The sequence below is a fragment of the Glycine max genome, chromosome 7 (genome assembly GCF_000004515.6).
Source record: "Glycine max cultivar Williams 82 chromosome 7, Glycine_max_v4.0, whole genome shotgun sequence".
In the NCBI taxonomy this organism is placed as follows: domain Eukaryota; kingdom Viridiplantae; phylum Streptophyta; class Magnoliopsida; order Fabales; family Fabaceae; genus Glycine; species Glycine max.
Genome location: NC_038243.2, coordinates 4367442 through 4387230, shown reverse-complemented (window position 1 = coordinate 4387230; position 19789 = coordinate 4367442). Strand labels below are relative to the sequence as shown.

At 29.1% G+C, this 19789-nt stretch overlaps 2 protein-coding genes across 3 annotated transcripts; one reads left to right on the top strand and one right to left on the bottom strand.

The window, feature by feature from the left end:
• Positions 1 to 3161: 3161 nt before the first annotated feature.
• LOC100794136 (CBL-interacting serine/threonine-protein kinase 9) lies at positions 3162 to 10674 on the top strand. Of its 2 annotated transcripts, none has more exons than XM_003528720.5 (15): positions 3162 to 3642; positions 3944 to 4006; positions 6098 to 6169; positions 6334 to 6441; positions 6585 to 6659; positions 6903 to 6956; positions 7050 to 7175; positions 7254 to 7343; positions 7832 to 7954; positions 8093 to 8200; positions 8455 to 8571; positions 9206 to 9262; positions 9417 to 9491; positions 9776 to 9853; positions 10454 to 10674. In XM_003528720.5, exons 1-14 carry the CDS (start codon positions 3466 to 3468, stop codon positions 9842 to 9844), a joined length of 1314 nt encoding a protein of 437 aa, XP_003528768.1. In that variant the 5' UTR covers positions 3162 to 3465; the 3' UTR covers positions 9845 to 9853; positions 10454 to 10674. The 2 variants fall into 2 exon arrangements, with proteins under 2 accessions (XP_003528768.1, XP_006583208.1); XM_006583145.4 differs by having other exon boundaries at positions 8452 to 8571.
• A 1503-nt stretch (positions 10675 to 12177) lies between these two features.
• Positions 12178 to 15867, bottom strand: LOC100787286 (probable L-gulonolactone oxidase 4). Its single transcript, XM_003529830.5, has 4 exons — positions 15159 to 15867; positions 13311 to 13566; positions 13050 to 13151; positions 12178 to 12964 (listed from the first exon to the last, which is right to left on the bottom strand). Exons 1-4 carry the CDS (start codon positions 15849 to 15851, stop codon positions 12255 to 12257), a joined length of 1761 nt encoding a protein of 586 aa, XP_003529878.2. The 5' UTR covers positions 15852 to 15867; the 3' UTR covers positions 12178 to 12254.
• Positions 15868 to 19789: the final 3922 nt, after the last annotated feature.

Sequence of the window (19789 nt, the reverse complement as noted above, 5' to 3'; positions counted from 1 at the left end):
ACTAATGCTAAGTGTAATCAAGTTAAACTTTGAGGGAGGTCAATATGACTCATTTTAAGTAAATAAAAAGCCTTTTGATGCCGTAGTATTTATAATTTAATAAACTTAGAATCTTGAACCCACTAACTTAGACTCAATTTTTCTTAAAACTTTTAATCTTTTATTAATTTTTTATCGGCATCTTTAGTCATTATAAGATTTTTTTTTGGTCATTTTAGTCCCTTGTTTATTTTATTATTCAAAATTAGTCTCAAATATAAAATAAATGAAGGATTAAAATTGGGAAAAATGGAAACTAATTTCGAATAATAAAAATAAGTAAGAGACTAAAAATTGGTAAAAATATTTAGAGGGACTAATGACGAAAAATTAATACAAGATTAAAAATTGTCAATTTTTTTTGAAAGACTAAAAATTGGAATTTATAAAAATTGAGGGGCTAAAAATTTAATTAACCTCTATATATAATATATATTATTTTAATATTTATATATGAGGAGATATCAAAACTTTAAAAATTATTACACTATTTTATAACTCGAATAATATTTTCTTAAAATTTATTGTTGGATTCAATTTTTTTTTCATATAGATCTCATTTGTAAAATTTTATGTTAATCCAAAATTATTTTTCATCTCATTTATATAGATTAAAATCGACATCATATAAGCATTTCAAAATATGTTAAAATATAAATTATTTGATTGTCTTTGTATTGTTGTTCAATTCTGATAAAATTTGACTCATATGATCTTAGTAAGATATAAATATAATTCAACGGTTAAATCAATAAAAATCACACTTCATATTAAGTTATAAAAATGATATAATAAATATCAAAATTATATATATATATATATATATATATATATATTTATATATATCACATGTTTAGTTTTATCTTATTCCAATTAGATAAAATTAGTATGAATATCAAAATTTTCCTATTAGTATTTAATCTTTGCATACCAAACATTTAACTCAAGATTACCGGATAACCGGATAAGTTAAAACAACCTTACCCTATTTGATCCACGCTTTTAGTATTTTTTTTATTTGTTTAGATTGTCAATATTGCATCTAACAAATTGGTTTAGTAGCGAGAAGTAATCTACGGTTATATTATAAATCTAAGTTCTCCCTTTTAATCTGTAACTCTCTTTTTTTTTTTTAAGGCACGTAATTTCTCCTGTATTAAGTATTTGGATTTATTTTTTTCATTTATAATTTTTAGTTATTCAAAATAATATTACTTAAACTTAATTAATTTTAATTTCATTTAAAACTTTGAATAATACAACATATGAAATTAAAGATATTTTAGATAAATTAAAATTTAAGATTATCATTATTATCTTAGTTAAGATTAATTTAAAATTTTAAGTTTTTAACACATCAATGTAAAAAAATGAATTCACACATCAATACAGAGACATATATTTTGACTCAGTAGTTCATTATCATAAATTAGGAAATTTTTTATTTAAATTTAATGTTTTATTTCTCTCTATAATATATTCTTATTTAATAAAATAGAATAATAAAGTCATTTACTATTTTAATTGTCTTATAAATATTATCTAAATTAAAAACATAGCAGTAGAGTACAATTCAGAAACAAAGCTTACTACACTATAATTGAGCATATAATTATATATTTAAATATTAAGTGTGTATCTCTCTAATTAAAACTCATATAAAATATATTTTTATGAGCCTTCCTGTCTCAGTCTAAAACCGGCATATTTAACTCTAAAAAATAATTTGTGTATACTCGTGGATTCAAATGTAGACCACAATGACCACGACAAAAAAGAAAGTAGCCAATAAAAATATACCAAATAAAAGAAGATATATACTGCAGTTTTAATTTCATATGAAAGCAATTCTACTAAGTTTCTTACGTCACAAGAGCAATAATGCTAGAAGATAAATAATAATATTGCAAAAGCAGTTTTGTTCCGGATGATCATTGCTAGTTGCTGAAAAGGCCTTCTTCCCTATTCTGTGTGGTGTGCATATTATTACAACGACTGCAGTTACAAAACTATCCTCATAACTTGTTGATATTTAACTCCTAACAATAATATTTATTTCACATTCAACCATTTTATGGATATTATTGGATTTTTTTAGCTATTTTTTTTAAATTAAGTTTATTATTATAGAAAATGCATTTGTTTAATCACAAAAAATGCAATTAGTTAACTCAACTGTGATTAAAAGAACTTGGACAACCTCATTGGTGAAGTATATTTTGGTGGATATTTACTAATCATAATGGAGGCTTTAATATATAGTTACATACGGAGGAAACTGTCAAAAAAATAAAGCATGTTTATGAAAGATTATTTCCCCTAATTTTAGTTGTTTTCATGGAAAAAAATATTTTCTGAATGTTTGAGACATCAACTGAAATTTAGTAAAAAAAAAAATCCTTAAAAATAAGTTGTTTTTATGAATATGAAAATTAGTAACTTATATTTAGTTTTCAACAATTTATTTTTCTTTTCAATTAATTTTATTCTTTTTAATTATATAAAAGCTAATTTTTTGCTGTATCCAACCAAAATTAATTATCTTTAAATCATTTTTAACAAACTTATCCAAACAAAAATTGATTTTAATTTTAATCAGTTATTTAAATAATTTAAATTGTCTTAGCTTTTCCAAATTTACTTAAGCTTTACTGAAATTTCTCTTATAATTCTAAGTTATTTTTTATTCACAACATTCAGACCAATGTCAAGGGTCAGACCAACCCTAACACACAAAGATACTTATTACACCAATATGCAATTACCCTTACTTCAAATCACTTTTAGTGTAAATGGGTAACAACTTAGGAGAGATGAGATTTATCTTAAGATCCACTAACTCAGGAGTTCCCTCCGTAAAGGATGACGTTCTATGACGGCGTAAACAATTTGTAAGATGATGATCAAACATAAATATTTATTCAAATTCACATTAACTAGTTATTTAATATTATTTAATGTGGTTTTGGATTATTCCACCAGAAGTCAAACATGCAAGTAAATGAAACACGGTAATTTAAATTATATACTACATGGAGGGGGCTAGTTATTTATTTATGGTAAGGTTAAATAAGGGAAAGGGGGTATATAGGGAAAGCAAAAAATGAGGCAATTTCCAGGAAGGTGCCTGAGGAAAGCAAGCAAAACCATTAAAGTTATGGAACACATGGTTGGTTTAGGATTTTTGTGTTTTTGTCTTCCTTTGATCCTCAAACAACCGAGGGATCATATCCCCACACGATTCAAACACGCACTCTCTATCCATTCATCTCTCTCCCTCCTTCCCTACTTTCGTGATTCTTCTTCATCTCAAACACACAATATTTTTGAACCAATAAAGTAGTAAGAGCCTTATTTGAACATCTATCGTATCCAAAAACACAAGTTTGGAAAAACGTTAATTGTGGGAAACAAAGGAACAGAACAATGAGCGGGAAGCCAGTGAGACCTCGTACCCGTGTGGGAAAGTACGAGCTGGGAAAAACCATTGGTGAGGGAAGCTTTGCTAAGGTCAAGTTTGCTAAGAACGTTGAGAATGGTAACCATGTTGCCATCAAAATCCTTGATCGTAACCACGTCCTCCGCCATAAGATGATGGAACAGGCACGTATTATATGAATTTCGTTTTTTTAGATATATATTTCATAAGAGACAGTTTTGTTCGAGGTTGATAAGATTATTATTATCACCTGGAGCTTGAAATATTTAGTTAAGTTAAATCAATCTCAAACAAGTTGATTTACATAGTGTTTGTTTATTTTTGTTTTTAAATCAATGTTAATTTTCATTTCTTTAAGGTTGCCCATTAATAATGTAGCTTTTGTAGTTTGTGCTTCTTGTGCGTATAATTAAAATTATTGAACTTTTGCGTTTTTTCTTTCTTTCTTGTCTTTGATGTTGGCAGCTGAAGAAAGAAATTTCAGCGATGAAGATGATCAATCATCCAAACGTTGTCAAAATTTACGAGGTATGACGCAGTTTTCTGATTTCTCTTTCATCTGAAAAACGAAAGCGTTCTTTTTTTAACATGGCAGCTAGACATCTTCTTATAAAATATTATTGCTAATAATGTTATTATAATCTTATAAATGATCATCCGATTATAATGGTGCCTCTTCATTTTACACTAAAATAAAATAAATGCATTACATGGCATTTTTATAGGGTGATAATGGTCTTCTAGTCTCTTAAAACAGCCAATGAAACTCAAGCCTCTGTATGGTTGAGCACGTGATAATGTAGCAGATTTTGGAATGCGTAAAAAAATTAAAAATTAAAAATTAAAAATAATGTAGCTACTTATTATCAAAATTACAAATTTATTATACATAAGTCTTCAAATTTACAAATTCTGTATTTATTATATGGAAAACACGTGAAAGAAAATATTTTTTTGGTAATTATAGTATTACGCACCACGCATTATTTTTAATTTTAAACGCCCAGTCCGTGTTCCTTTATTGAAAGAGACGTTATCTTATTTTTTTCACTGACATACTTATTTTGGTACTTACTGATAAACTGAATCTTGAAAAATCTACTGATAAAGAAACAAGAAGAAATATAAAAAAAAATAAAAGATGAAAAATAATGCATTACGGGAGTTGACTCACTTTATCGGACTTTATTTTGATGGTAATTAATACATCCTATGTTATAAATCCGTCACGTGGTAAAATAAGAAATTATAATAGTTAAAAAATTAATAACTAATATTTCATCCGTCCTTAATTATAAATATTATTAACTAATTTTTTCATATTAAAAAATGGTTAATTTAATTATTAATATTACATTTTCCTGTGTCTCTTTTGTAAATGGCTGAACATATCTTATGTTTAGTTTCATGTAATGAAATTCATTTAGCCTTTTAAAAAAAAGTTTTACATTTATATGTAATTGTAATCTTTTTTCTAAAATTATCTTTAAATAATTGATACGTGGAGAGAAAATAATAGTAATAAAGTTTAATTTTTAAAACTATAAACTCTTTCATTCTCCAAATTCATAACATTTACAGTATTATTTATGGATTAAAATAATTATAGATATTTTGATAAAAAAAATAATTAATACAAGAGACAATTAAAAAATAGTCTTATAAAAAAGGTAAAAAAAATTTCCAAAATAATATCTTATAAAAGGAGACTAAGGGAGTATTATATTATATGTACTATATACATAACAAATGTATTTTAGTTTTGTTCACTTTAAAGAAGTATAGTCCAAATAAATATTCCTTGAAGTTACTGGCTTTTCCAGACCTTGCATGAGACTGAGCTTTTTCCTAATTCAAATTTTTCCTTAAAAAAATTAAAACTGTTTAAAAGAAGTAATTTTATTAATATATTTAATTTTTTAATTTATGCTTTTAAAAAACACTTATATCAAATAAATACATCAATGTTAAAGTTAAGAAATAAATGAGTAAATAGTAATGTCATTCAATAAAAAATTATTATATATACTTTTTTTAACTTATACAATAATTACTTTGAAAATCTTACTAAGAATAATTTTTAATTAATTAGTTAACAGTGTAAATTTTCTATACTATAAGATTGACAAATTAAACCCATAAATAAAATCTCTTCAATATAAGCTTAATTTATTACACCGCTGGGGGAATGCATAAGTTCTTTGGTGGTTTTTCATTTTTGGGGTTGGGTAATGCGTAGTAAAGTCACCATCTTATAATATGTTGACGATAGTTTGGTTACTAATAATTAGCATTTCTCTTAGCAGAAACCATTCAAATGGGGGATATAATTTTTTTATTTTCTTATTATTCCAATTTGTTCCATCTAATACTCTGCATATTCAAAGTTGTCGCAGAAAGCGAGTTAAGGTGGTAAAATAACTTCAACTCCTAATATGAGAATCCAAATTTTAACTTAAAGCAAATTTTGTGAGTACACAGCATAATTCTCATGACTCCAAAGTGTAAAGGAGATTAATTCATCAGTTTAAAATGAATGGAACTTGTGCTCTCTCAGCATATATATGTATATGTTATGCATGTACTCAAAGTCATTGACCATTCTCTCTTTAATTATAGGTGATGGCAAGCAAAACAAAGATCTATATTGTGCTAGAGTTGGTTAATGGAGGAGAACTATTTGACAAAATAGTAAGTGGCTCATTTATTTCATATTATATATTGCTTCCTACAATATTTTCTTTATTCCTTTCTTTTTTCTCTTGATGGAGGTGGTATTGGAATAATTCTCAGTACATTGATGTCTTGCTTGGATCTTGCATCTAAATGACTTTGTCTCTTAATTTGATTCCTAGGCTAAATATGGGAAACTTAAAGAGGATGAAGCAAGAAGTTATTTCCATCAATTAATCAATGCCGTTGATTACTGCCACAGCAGAGGCGTGTACCACAGAGATCTGAAGGTCTATAATACCATAATCCTCTCCTGTAATTTAATTAACCGATTGATTGATAAGTCATTTTTTTGAGCAGGAATCAATTTTTTTTTTCTTTTTGAGTTAAATTAAGGATCAGACTCATATTCAATATTGAATGCACTTTGCAGCCAGAGAATCTTCTTCTGGACTCAAATGCTATTCTGAAAGTTACAGATTTTGGATTGAGTACGTATGCGCAACAGGTAAGATTATATATATACACACACACGCATATCTGCCATACAATTAGCTTATGCATGTGCATGTTATGAATTTCTTCTGATTTGGCCATGAGAAACGATAAGTATTGAAACTTGATAGCATCCCCTATTAGTTTCTAGTTGTTACTGACACAATAGAATTCCTTCTAACTGTCTAGTCGCTGCATTCATTTGCATGAAAATAGGACCTTGTTTTAATTCTTAATTATTTATTATTTAATTCAGGAGGATGAACTTCTCCGCACTGCTTGTGGAACTCCAAATTATGTTGCTCCTGAGGTACCTACTTTATATTTTTGTGGATCAGATAGAAGGACAAGATTTGTCCCTAAAACATGAAGTAAATGTAATGTGGTGTACAATTTGTGTTAGGTGCTTAATGATAGAGGTTATGTTGGTTCTACATCTGATATCTGGTCCTGTGGAGTCATTCTCTTTGTGCTTATGGCTGGGTACTTGCCCTTTGATGAGCCAAATCATGCGACACTGTACCAAAAAGTAAGTAATTTCAAAATATAATCATGAGAAGAATGAAAGAAAAGTTGCTATATGTCTAAATCTGAACATATTTTCCAGATTGGCAGGGCCCAATTCACATGTCCATCATGGTTTTCTCCCGAGGCAAAGAAACTATTGAAGCGTATTCTTGATCCAAACCCTCTAACAGTGAGTTCTGAACTAAATGCTTTCTTCTTAGTCTTATTTATAAGATCTTTTAATTGATTCACTGAATTAAGAAAGTTGATTAATTTAATTAGAATATTAAATTTGTCAATAATTTGTATTATTTTTTCCACCAAATTTGCCTTAATTTATTAGGACTTATCTCATTCTTTTCACCTAATTACTTTGCACCTAATTATTTAATATGCTACTAATCATCTTTTCCAATTCTTACAACAGAGAGAATGAATTTATCTTATTCAATTATTGCATTTATTGTTTATTTACTATAAAAATTGTAAAGTAATTAGAAGTATTTTGGTAAAAAAATAATGCAGGAAACAATTTTTTTCAAAAATGATCTTACATACCCCTTGGGCCCTTTTGTCTTGATTCTGTTCTTTGTGATTACCCTTCAATATCTTTTAGGTGGTTAAAGAGTATCTTACGGTTGAAATTTAGTTTTATTAACATTGGGTTGCTTTTTGCAGAGGATAAAAATTCCTGAACTCTTAGAAGATGAATGGTTCAAAAAAGGATACAAGCCAACAACTTTTGTAGAGGAAGAGGATGTCAATGTAGATGATGTTGCTGCTGCTTTCAATGATTCTAAGGTGCTCTGTTTTTGACAATATTTCTATCCATTTCTTATTTACTTTGTAAAGATTTTCTTATTATACTTCGGAAATACAAGAAAGATTCTATAGAAGCTGTTTTCTATGTGTAATTTATTTGTTCTCTTTGATATGTAGGAAAATCTTGTGACAGAGAGAAAAGAGAAACCAGTGTCAATGAATGCTTTTGAGCTCATATCTAGGTCACAAAGTTTCAATCTTGAAAATTTGTTTGAGAAGCAGACAGTAAGTAAAGATTGGTATTCTTTCATCATGCTAAAATGTTATAAAGTTAGTATTCAAATTCCAAGTCACTTTGAAAATTGTGAACTTCTTGGTTTCTAATCAAATTTTGGTTGATTTATGTTTAAGAGCCTGATCTGAATTCAGTTGATTTCTTTAGGCAATTGGCTAACAAAAATACTATTGATAATGAGATATAATAAATTTTCAAACTAATGATGCTTTGTTCTCCATTTTGTTTGAACTCAATACAGCAGGGGATTGTTAAGAGAGAAACACATTTTACCTCACAGCGCCCTGCAAATGAAATCATGTCAAAAATTGAGGAAGCTGCGAAGCCTCTGGGATTTAATGTTCACAAGCGAAATTATAAGGTTATAATATTTCTCAGCATAATTATTACCTGCATTAGTCTGCATTATCTATTTGCCAAGAGCTATCTTTCATGTGATGGATTTTTGCAAAGGAGGAAGAGTAATACACTAAATTAGTCTCTAAAATTATTTAGTATTGGTTAATAAAATTCTTTATATTACAAAAACAACAAAATAAAACTAATCCTTGCCTTTGACAAGTACTCATTACTTTAGCCCTTAGAATTGGCACTACTACTAGTCAGTTTTGTCCCTAACATTATAAAATCAGACAATTTAGTTCTTGAATTTAATAAGTATCATAGGTTTAGTCTATATTTGACAATCCTTAGCCAATTTGGTATTTGACAATCGGGATCAAATTGATTGATGCACAACAATGTCAGGGACTAAATGGATTGATCTTTTAATTTATACCACTAAAATGACTGTATTGTCCGATAATTTCTTAAATGAGGATTGAATTAGGAACTAAAATGATCGATAATTATCAATTTAAAGAACTAAACTTTCTTTTTCTAAGACTAAAATATTCAGTCATTATAACTTAAGGGGTTAATTTAATGGTTTACTCAAGAAAGTTAGAAAACAATGTTCTAGACTATTGAAACTTAATTAAATTTAAATTCTGCAGATGAAGCTGCAAGGTGATAAGAGCGGAAGGAAGGGTCACCTTTCAGTTGCTACAGAGGTACTGACTGCTGAGCCATTTGTGGTACTCATTTGGTAGCAAATTGTGTGTGGCTAAGAATAATAATTCCAGTTTCTTATTCTGTTTCATCATTCATCTAATTGCTGAGATGGTGATATGGATTCTGTTTTTGTTCTATTGAATTTGATTATAGGTTTTTGAAGTGGCTCCCTCCTTGCACATGGTGGAACTGCGAAAGACCGGGGGTGACACACTAGAGTTTCACAAGGCATGTGAACATTTTAATTGTGACTTTGGTTTAGAGGAACAAGAAAAAATAATCTCTTCATTTTGCTCTTCTTTTCTGTTATTTTCTTTGGTAGAACCTATGTTCCTCGTTCTATTGCAAGTGATGGCTTCAACATTTTTTATGAACTATGTAATCTATGTTTCATTTCCTATGTATTTTAATTTTTAAGGAGGGAACAATTAATGACACGCATCATGTCAGATTGTCAATGTCATAGTTTTGTTGCTGATTGATGCTAACCTTATTTGTTGGCTTATTTGCAGTTCTACAAAAGCTTTTCATCATCATCAGGGTTGCAAGACATAGTGTGGCATTCTGAAGCAAAACAATGAAGAATCAAGGTACTCCCTTCCTCTATCTCCCCATGATATGTGCTCTTGTCTTATGCCATTGAGAAGCACATAATTTAAGCTATACGTAGACCTATCATGCATGATGCATGTTAGCCTTATCAAATTCATTTAGAGTGTGTTTGGATGGAGAAATTTTAAATTTTAAGAATTTCAAATACTTCAATTGAAATTCTTTTATTTTCAAAATTTTGTGTTTGGATAAAAAAATTAAAATTATGAGGATGAAAAATATGAATGAAAAAAAAGAGAGAAAATATGATTGGTGTACTAGTTATACGTGTGTTCCTCTATACTCATACTTGATCGATATTTTAGGAGCTCAGACGGTGTTTCTTAAAGAAGACTGTAAGAAGAGAATTTCAATTTCTCACCTTTTAGAAGGAAATTGAAATTTCAGATTTTTAATTGTTTAAAATTCTGTTTTAAAATTCCAAAATTTTAAATTCTTCATAAAAAGCATTCAAACAATGAATTCTAAATAACAGGAATTCAAATTCTCTGATAAATTACTTTCCTCAGTTAAAATTCTCTATCCAAACGCATTCTTACTTATTTTTCTGTCTAATTGATTCGTTTATTATGCTGCAGATGTGCATGCATGGAAGATATCATGCACGTATTTTTGTTGGAAGATATCAGGAACTTTTTTTGTTCATGGAAGATATCGTGCTTAGCTAAAACTGGAGCATGTTGAGTTGGGAGAGTCTGCTCTAATGTTTGATAGGGTAAAAACAAAACCTAGATCGTACAAAACTTAGAGTGTATATTTCCTTGAACTTTTATTCATAATATTTCATGACCTTAATTAATTCAATGGCTCATAATAACTTTGAAAAAATGGTTGTTGCCCAAACAGAAATGAGTGCAATCGAGTTTTTTTTTTTTTTTTTTGTTCTTAGAAGAAATTATATCATAACGAGCCTCCGCATATATAATTGAACAGTAACTCAATAACAACAATGAAAATCTTATCCAGGTGAGGTTGGTCATATAATTCAACATAAATAAATAATATATTGGATTTGCTCATGTTTTGAAAAAGACTTAGGCTATGCTTGATTATTGTGTTTTAAAACAGTTTTGTATTTTAAAATTAAAAAAAATTCGAAAACTTGTTTGATGAATGAAAAGAGATAGATTCATAGAGTACGCTTATAAGGTCTTGAGAAAAATGAGCTTGCATGTATTACTTTTATTTTGAACTGTCACAGACTATCTTCATAAACTTCAGCTTTCATTTGTGATCTATAATGTTTTATTGTTATAGGATTAGTAGCGGCAGCAGTGTTGGCATTTTCTTCTGCATGCATTTCTCCCTTCCTCTGTATTCATCTTCTTACTTTCATTTTTTTTCTCTTTGAACAAAGTACTTAAAAGAGAACAAAATAAGAAGATGGAATATTTTATAAATCTAGTTTGTTTAAAAAAATCAATGTCTAAGCCTAATATGTTATCCATTATTATAATCTTTTTAAAGCCTTATTTGATATTTTATAAAGCTTGATTTGACTTGCTGTTGATCTACTTAAAAGTTTATTTTAAATTACTTTGGATTTTATTTCTAAGAAATGAATTGTGTTTTTCTTTGATCTTTGGTGTTAAATTTCTTTTATACTCTTAATTTATTTTTTAACTCTATTTGGTAGGTATTTTTTCATTGGATTATGAGTACCAACATTAAATGTGATTATCCCTTACAAAATTTAAACTTAAGGGTATTTTTGAAATAAAATTTTGAATTTATAGTAGTATTAACCAAAAACAACTCATTTCTTATGTATAGGACAAGAGTTATTATTAAAGTTTTAATATAGATATAACATTTCTAAATAAAGTATTCGATCAAAACACAATGAAGAATAACTATAAACTATTACCTCTATTCTTATAAATAAGAAACAAATACTTAATTTATTAACACTAATAAAAGTAGTTAAGTTGTTTAATTTTAATTAATAATATCATAAACTTAAATTTTATTCTAAAAATACCCATAAATTAAATGATTTAAGTTGTTGCATTTAAAGACACTATTAATTTTTTTAAGGAATAACTTTTTCCCAATGAGTTTGACTTATATGTTGATAGACTTTACCATAAATAATGATATAGAAGAAAATTAGCAATCAAAGTAATCATATGTTTTTTATATTTAATAACAAAATATGTTTTCATTTGTTTATTATATATAAAAACGGAGGTAATATTAAAGTATTAAAATTAAAATGATTACTGGTCAAAACGAGATAAGGGTAAAAATAAGTATAGGCTAGAGTTTATAAGAAATGTAATTAATGCGATTTGCTAAATTATTTGTAAGATGTAAGTTTTATTTATAAATATTATCACTTACGATATAGCATTAATGTCCTTTCTGATAAATTTGGCCTTATTTCAAATGAGTACAAACTCTTGCTTTCTTGTAAACCTTGCCTGGCCTGCAATAGTAACCTTTGCTTGGATTGCAATGACTATCCTGTGAACAAATGCACAAACCTTCTAATGCACACCCATCCTTCAATATTGTCACTCCATCCTTTAGCCCAAGCACTTGGTCTGTCCATGTATTTGAGAAAAGTCCTTTTGGATCATACTTGTTTTTAACCTTCAAAAATTTCTTTGCGTTTTTGTACTTTTTGATGACTCCTTGAAATGCCAAGTTCCTATTCTTACCCCAATGAGGTAGTCCTCCATATTTAAAAATCCCAAGTTGTTCAACCTCTTCAAGAATGTCTTCATAAAGCCTGGGAGTCATTGGGTCTCTGCTACGGTAGTACAAGAAATCAAATTCTAAAGCATCCTCCTGCTTTCCCAAGTAGGCACTTGAAGCGGTGACATAGCGCATGACAATTCCATTGTAAAGCCCTAATATACATAATCCCTTTGGCTCCAATTGAACTAGCTTTTGCACATCTTCAATAAATTTTTTTACAACAGACAACCTAATGCTAAATGCGGTATTGTAATAGAACAAGCCCTCCACCCTAGGATCCCAGCCACATGTTGTGATCAATGCATCTTGAGGACTATCCAAGCATGACCCAGATGACTGAAGGTGGTTCTGAAATCCAATTACAGGGTATCCAGTGAAGCTTATACCTGCAGTTTAGTTTACTAAATTCAATTTTTCTGTTTTAATTAGTATACAAAATTACTATCATATTTTGGAATAGCTAGCTAGTACCATTGTTAGTAAGTCCATAAGCTACGGTGAATAGGGCATTCGATGAGGCATTAGCATCTATGCACTTTCCAATGGCATCATTTGTGGATTCTTGAATATCCTCTGTGAGCCCCCATAAAATACCAAAACAAATGTTAGCAGCATGGAAGTTGTTTACTTTTTCTTTTTTACGTGTGCATGCTTGCACCAAAATGTAAAATGAAATATTGAATGTATACACTATAAAGTCTATAATTTTAATTGAGTAAAGCTAGGGCAGACCCGTGGTTCTCCTAAAAATCGATATATTTGAAGGAGTGGGACGGAGAGGGATAAAGTCATAGAGACCATTGCCCGATGTATTGAATGGAACACGATCATCAACACGGTAGACAACCTTGCGTTGACTTGGGTACCACATTATATCTGCAAACTCATGTGCATGTCCAAAAGCAGCAACTTGGTCTCCCAAATCTGAATCATTTTTTGCCACATACGTGATGGATCGTTTGAAGAGGCGTTCTAGTTTTAGAGTAATCTGGAAACATATATAGATGAGCAATTATCATAAGGCGCATAGTGGTGTACAAACATCATGAAAAACTTTACTTGCATAGTTTTCTTTCTCCACCAAAATCACATTTGGTACAATATAACAAATTATGTCATAATTGGGTGTGATTGATTTCAAGTTGTGTCATTGAAAATCACATTAAAATATCAGCTAGTTAATGTAATTTTAAGTAAATATATATTTACATATTTTTGTCATATGTGTTGAAGAATTATAATATAGCAAGGTATACACTTACTGTTGAATGGGAGCTGAGGTGCCAGCTTTGGTTATTCGATATTTTGCTAGTCTGTTGGTAAAAATATTGCATGACCAAGGTTCGCGGTACTACCGGTACCTTATAATATATATTGTTTACCTTCCAAAAAAATATACATGTGTTCTGGAATTGTTTGAAAATTGAAATAACTTCAACTTATTTTTGTGTTGGATTAGAAATGTTATGTTGAGTTATATTATTAACTTGCTATTAATTAAAATAAAAATAATCAAATATATATTGTTTTACTTTAAAATTAATTTTAATCAAAATCAATTTTAATAAATTATTATTATTCAAAACTGATTTCGTAAAGTTTCATGTAAGCATTATGATACTGATGAATTGACTTCTCTCTTCTATACACTTCATCTTATGCTATATTTGGAGGGGAGGAAAAATCAAAGAAAAATATATAAATAATGATATATTTTAAATTAGAGAGAGAGAGCTAGATTTTTAGAAACACAAAAAAATATTTTTTTTATATTTTTAAATTCAAATTTCAAAATTTTCTCTCTTATCTTATTACTTCAGAATTTCAAAATAGATCCATTCGAGTGATGTTGCCTCGCAACAACAAAAAAAAATGCAAAGGGAAAGAAAGGATGAATAAATGAAGAGAGATGTTGAAGAATTTTTTTTAAAAAGTTTGAAAGAAATAAGTGGCAAATAAAAGTGTTAGAGAAGGTAGAGGAGAGGACTAAGACTCCTTACTTTTGATTAATCTATTTTTTTTATAATATCATCTTACTTATTACATCTAGAGTGATGATATTTTGACACTCAAATATTTTTTTTTTTTTTATCTTTTTCTTCTTATCGTATCATATTACTTATTATACTTATATTTTTTTTCTTTTTTTTTCTCTCTCACTAGGTGTCTATTAGCATTTGGATGTCAAAATATTTTTTTTTTTACATTTATATTAGACTTGTCACTTTTTTTTTTTTTATCTATTTCTCTTATTGGGTGTAGATTGGCACATGAGTGTCCATGAATCATTTTATTAGAAGAATTTTAAGCACACCCTTCTTGATAAAACTTTGGTTACAAGTTTGGATCAATGTTTTAAAAAATGGTTTGTGACCTCAATTGTAGCCATAACATTAAAGTTTTTTTTTTTTTTATCGGGACGATCATACGACTTCATTTTCACAGCCTGGTTCCGATTTTGGATATTTTTGCTTAAAATTGATTACATTTGACATAGTTTCTGCACATAAAAAGAGAAAACAACAAATCAAACAAAGACCAAATATTTTGGTAGGAAACAAAATTAAGGATAGATGGTACCTGTGAAATAACTCCCAACACACCGAGTGATACTTTGGTTGCATTAAGATCTTCATGTCGTTCATTGAGGCTCTCAACCTTAGCATAACCATCTTCATGACCTGCAGGCCTAACAATCCTAAGCCCCACAACATAATCATGGACAGCACTTCCCTTCCCCCGCAAAGTGCTTCCATGTGCACCAGTTCCCATTAGCCCTCCAATTGTCACACCCCACCAATATGGTGCATATGGCAAGGCCAACCCTACCTTTGCAGCCTCATTGATAAACTGTTGCAGAGTCACACCACTCTCCACAGTCATTGTATTTGCTTCTACATCAACCTTCACAATTTTGTTGAGATATTTGGTGCTAATTAGCATCCCATTTTCGCCATCTGGGCACACCAGCTTGGGGATGCTATGGGAATAACGGGTAGCTATTTTCATTTTGGTTTTGTTTCTGGTTGCTGATGCAACAACAGACACAAGCTCTTGCTCAGTGGTGGGGTATAACACTTGAGCAGCTTTGCAAATGCTTCGATCAGGGAAGGAACCATAGGAGTTTGTGATAGTACAAGTTGTGTTCTCTGAAGTCGTGCACTTGATTGGATCCTCTGGAGGAGTAGAGAACACCACAGAGAGTAAAAGAAAGACAAGAGTAGTTGATTCGAAGGCTTTGTTTGACATCCTTTTCAAGCACAAACATGCCATATGGTTGAACTAATTATGTGTTTTTGTGATCTTTAAGCCATATATTTATATTTACTATGTTAGGTTTCAAGTGTATGAAGTCGTTCTTTTTTATTAAGGATAAGAAGTATAGAACAAGGTTGACATTTAGTACAGCAATTTCGAAAGTAAGCCTCATCTTAGGGCTCGAGGGTACAGAGCATGAGAAAGAGAAGGATAGAAAGAAAAAACAAAAGAGAAAAAAATACGGTAAGTAGTGTAATGAAAAGAAATAGAATTAATATTAAAAAATAGAAATGGATGTATGAATATAATTATTATATGCTTTTCGGTGTCATGGTGTAGTTGCACATTACTTTATACAAATATAATTTTTAGTGTTAAAGTTGAATTTTCGCAAAAATGCTGTCTAGTATATTGTAAAAGTGAGGAGAAATTAATTAATAAAATATCAGTTTTATATTAATTAAAAATCTAAACCTTTTATTACAGTTTTCTTTACGGAAAACACTCACTGTATTTATTTTATGTTACAAAAAAAATTAATTTTAACAAAATTAAATTCCTACTTTCCCTCACTGGGAGGATTTTTTTTGTTATTTTGTGTGATATTTAAAAAATTCAGTATTTTTATCTTGTATTTTTTCATTAATATTTTTCCTTGCACATGCAATAAGTATTATTATTATTATAACCGTCACAACTATTATTCTCACCAGCAAGAACCTACAACAAATTGATAGAGAGCGAGATAAGAGACCCGGGAGAGGAAGATATACTGAATAGTGAGATGAGAGATAGAGGAGAATAAGAAAGATTTTTAAGAAAAAGCCGAGGCGAGGGAAGTTTTCATTTTAAGAAAGATTTATCGCCACATCTATGGCTGCTTATGAAATTTGAGTTTGTTTTTTTTTTTTTTTTTTGGTGTACCAAATTTGAAGATGTGATCTAGGAATTTCTTATATTTTATTTTTATCGAATTTGCCGTTCAGGTCATTCCTTGGTCTTCATTTAGTTGCATTTTTTTCCCTTTCATTATTATTTTAATAATATATGCTGAAATTTCAAGTTGTGACAGCTTATTGATTGAAGAAAACTGCTAGTCGTACGAGCAATGTCAACTCTATTAGAGCCTTCACAACAATCTTGCCAAGTCTGGTGTTAATGCTCAACAGCAACTTGTAGCTTCTTTTGTCTTTGTTTATTTAATTTTCTCACTAATATAAAAATGTCAAACACAAAGGATCCGTAATCAAACTACCATCCTACAGATATATGTTAACGAATACTCTTATTATAGGGTGGCATACTAAGACTTATAGCTTGTGCATCGAAAACAATTGCTTAATAAAGTAGTGATCGAGTAAACACGATTAAATATAAGTCTTCTTTGCTAATTTGTCATTAATCTAATATTATCAGTCGATCTCACTAGAATATTGGTGTACTGCGCAAATGTAAAATCTGGCTCAGTAGAATATTGATGTACTACAAGCAATCACGAAATAATAAATTAATAAGTTAATACGCATAAAAAAAAGTTAATAACGCACTTTTGTGGGGGTGGTAAACCACAGAAAGTGCTAAAGATAGAGAGAGTTATAACTTATATAACACACTTTGTGAAGGTTTTTTCGCCAGTAAATGTTTTTTATTTTATTTTCTGGCAAAATTACCATCCAGCACTTAGATTAGAACCGCTAGAATCGGTTTTCAGAGCTTGTAGTCCTGCTGGTGAGTATTTCTAAACGTAAGAAATGTATTTTGTGGCAAAAAAAATGCATATTTGACCGTCACAAATTACCATTTTTTTGTAGTGGATATAAATAAATGATATTTTTAAAAAATTAAGATTAAAAGAAATCAATAAGAAAAATGGGTAAGCTTGGGAACCAAAAATAGGTAGGCTAGGATCATCGTCTAATGTAATTTTATTCAATTATGAATTCTTTCTAATTATGCAATTCACTTTGTGGACTTGTTCTCTCATATATGCGCACTATATTCCTTTAGGTTAGGCACTGTATATAATATGACATGTCTAGTAAATATCAATCAATGATAATGGTATTTATTTAATTTCTACCACATTAAATTAAAATTTAATGGTGTTTGTACCCAGCACGCCATGCATTATTAATTTATTAATATTACCGCCTCGCAAGGTAATGTCTTCATGGTCCCCAAGCTTTGTGCATGCACGAATGCATCAAGTTTTGATAGTAGTTGGGATATCTAGAAAAGTAAATCAAACGACAATTTATTTCCTACAACTTAGCTAATAGGTACTCCTAAGTTTTATTTCTTTTATAAGAAAAAATAAGTGATTTCACAATTATTAAAAAAAATTAATTAACTTTATTAAATTATATATCATTTTCAATTGAAAAAATAAACTCTTTTTCTAAATTAATTACCTTCAATTAGAATTTGATATTAAACACAAATCACCTATTAAATGAAAGATATTTTGAAAATAATTTTATTAGGAGTGTGTTTGATAAAGAGGGAAGAAAAGGAATAAAAGTGTGAGGAATAAAAAGAGACTAAAGAGAGTGAAAAGTAAGTGTAAAGTGAAGTTGTTTGATTGAGATGAAAAAAAGTGTAAAAGATATGAAAGATTTAAATTAAATTTGGAGGTAAGTAATAAAAGGAAAAAATAAATAAAATAAAGATGGAGTAAATGTCCATTTTATCCAATTAAGGTACAACAAATTTTTTTTTTAATTAATTAAACGCTATTAGTCAACTATGTAAATTGCATAATCAATTATGCAACTTCATCTGAGACCACCAAAAAGCAAAGTCTGAGAATTAATGACTACTTAATCAACTATATTTTAAGCATAATTAATTATGTTGTTAACCTAAAACCAACTCGACTAAATTTAAACAATACAATGGATACATAATCAATTATGCTAATATCATAATCAATTATGTAGGCAACTTGATAGTCACGGGGGTGTTGAGAGGATCAATATTGACAAGTAGGGGCGAGAATAGGCCAGATCGGCCTACAAGGACATATGACCTGGCCTACATAAAGTTTGACTTGAACTGACCTATTTAATTAAAAGATTAGACTCAGACTTTTTTAAAAACCTATTAAATTAAATAAATCAGGCTTAGGCTTATTAAAAAGCCTAATAGGCCGGCCTATATATATATATATATATATATATATATATATATATATATATATATTATTTTTTGGGTACAATTAATTATTTTTTTGAAACTAGTAGATTTTGATTACGCATTATTGCTCTATAACTTTCATCCCTATAATCAAGTAAGACTTTAATTATAATTTAGGTGTGAGTCATGTGCCCCTTTATACTCCTCATTATTTTTATTGGTTTTCCTTTTCCTTTCCTATTACGTTCCTATTCCAGGAATATTAATGTGAAAAAGGCTTTTAAAAAGGCTATCAGGTCAGGCCAGACTTTTAAAAAGGTCAGACCCGAGCCAAAATAAAAGTCTTTGATAGGCTATAGATCAGGCTCAGGCCTCAAAAATTCATCGTAGGCTAAGCTGAGGCCTTTTAAAGCTTGGCCTGACCTGACCTATTCTCACCCCTATTAACAAGTGAAAAGCCGGTCTCTTGTGCCCCTCCCTCTCACACCCACAAAACATCCTGACCCCACCCCTTTCACCTCGATTCAGTTGAATTCACTTTTAACATAAATTAATCTCTTCAAATCAAACACTACCTAAGACAAAAGTAGTTGAATTTTGCTTATATTTGAGAACAAAAAACAAACTTTTTTTGCTTATAAAAGAGAGCAAAGAGAGAAGAGTTACTTAAATATAAAAAAATATAACTAATTTTGCATTATTTAATATTATCATTTCTAAAACATCTTTCATTTAATTTCATTTTTATATTTTCAATGATTATTTCTTATTCATGATATTAAGTTTCAGCGAATGACATTTTAGAAATAACCTTATTT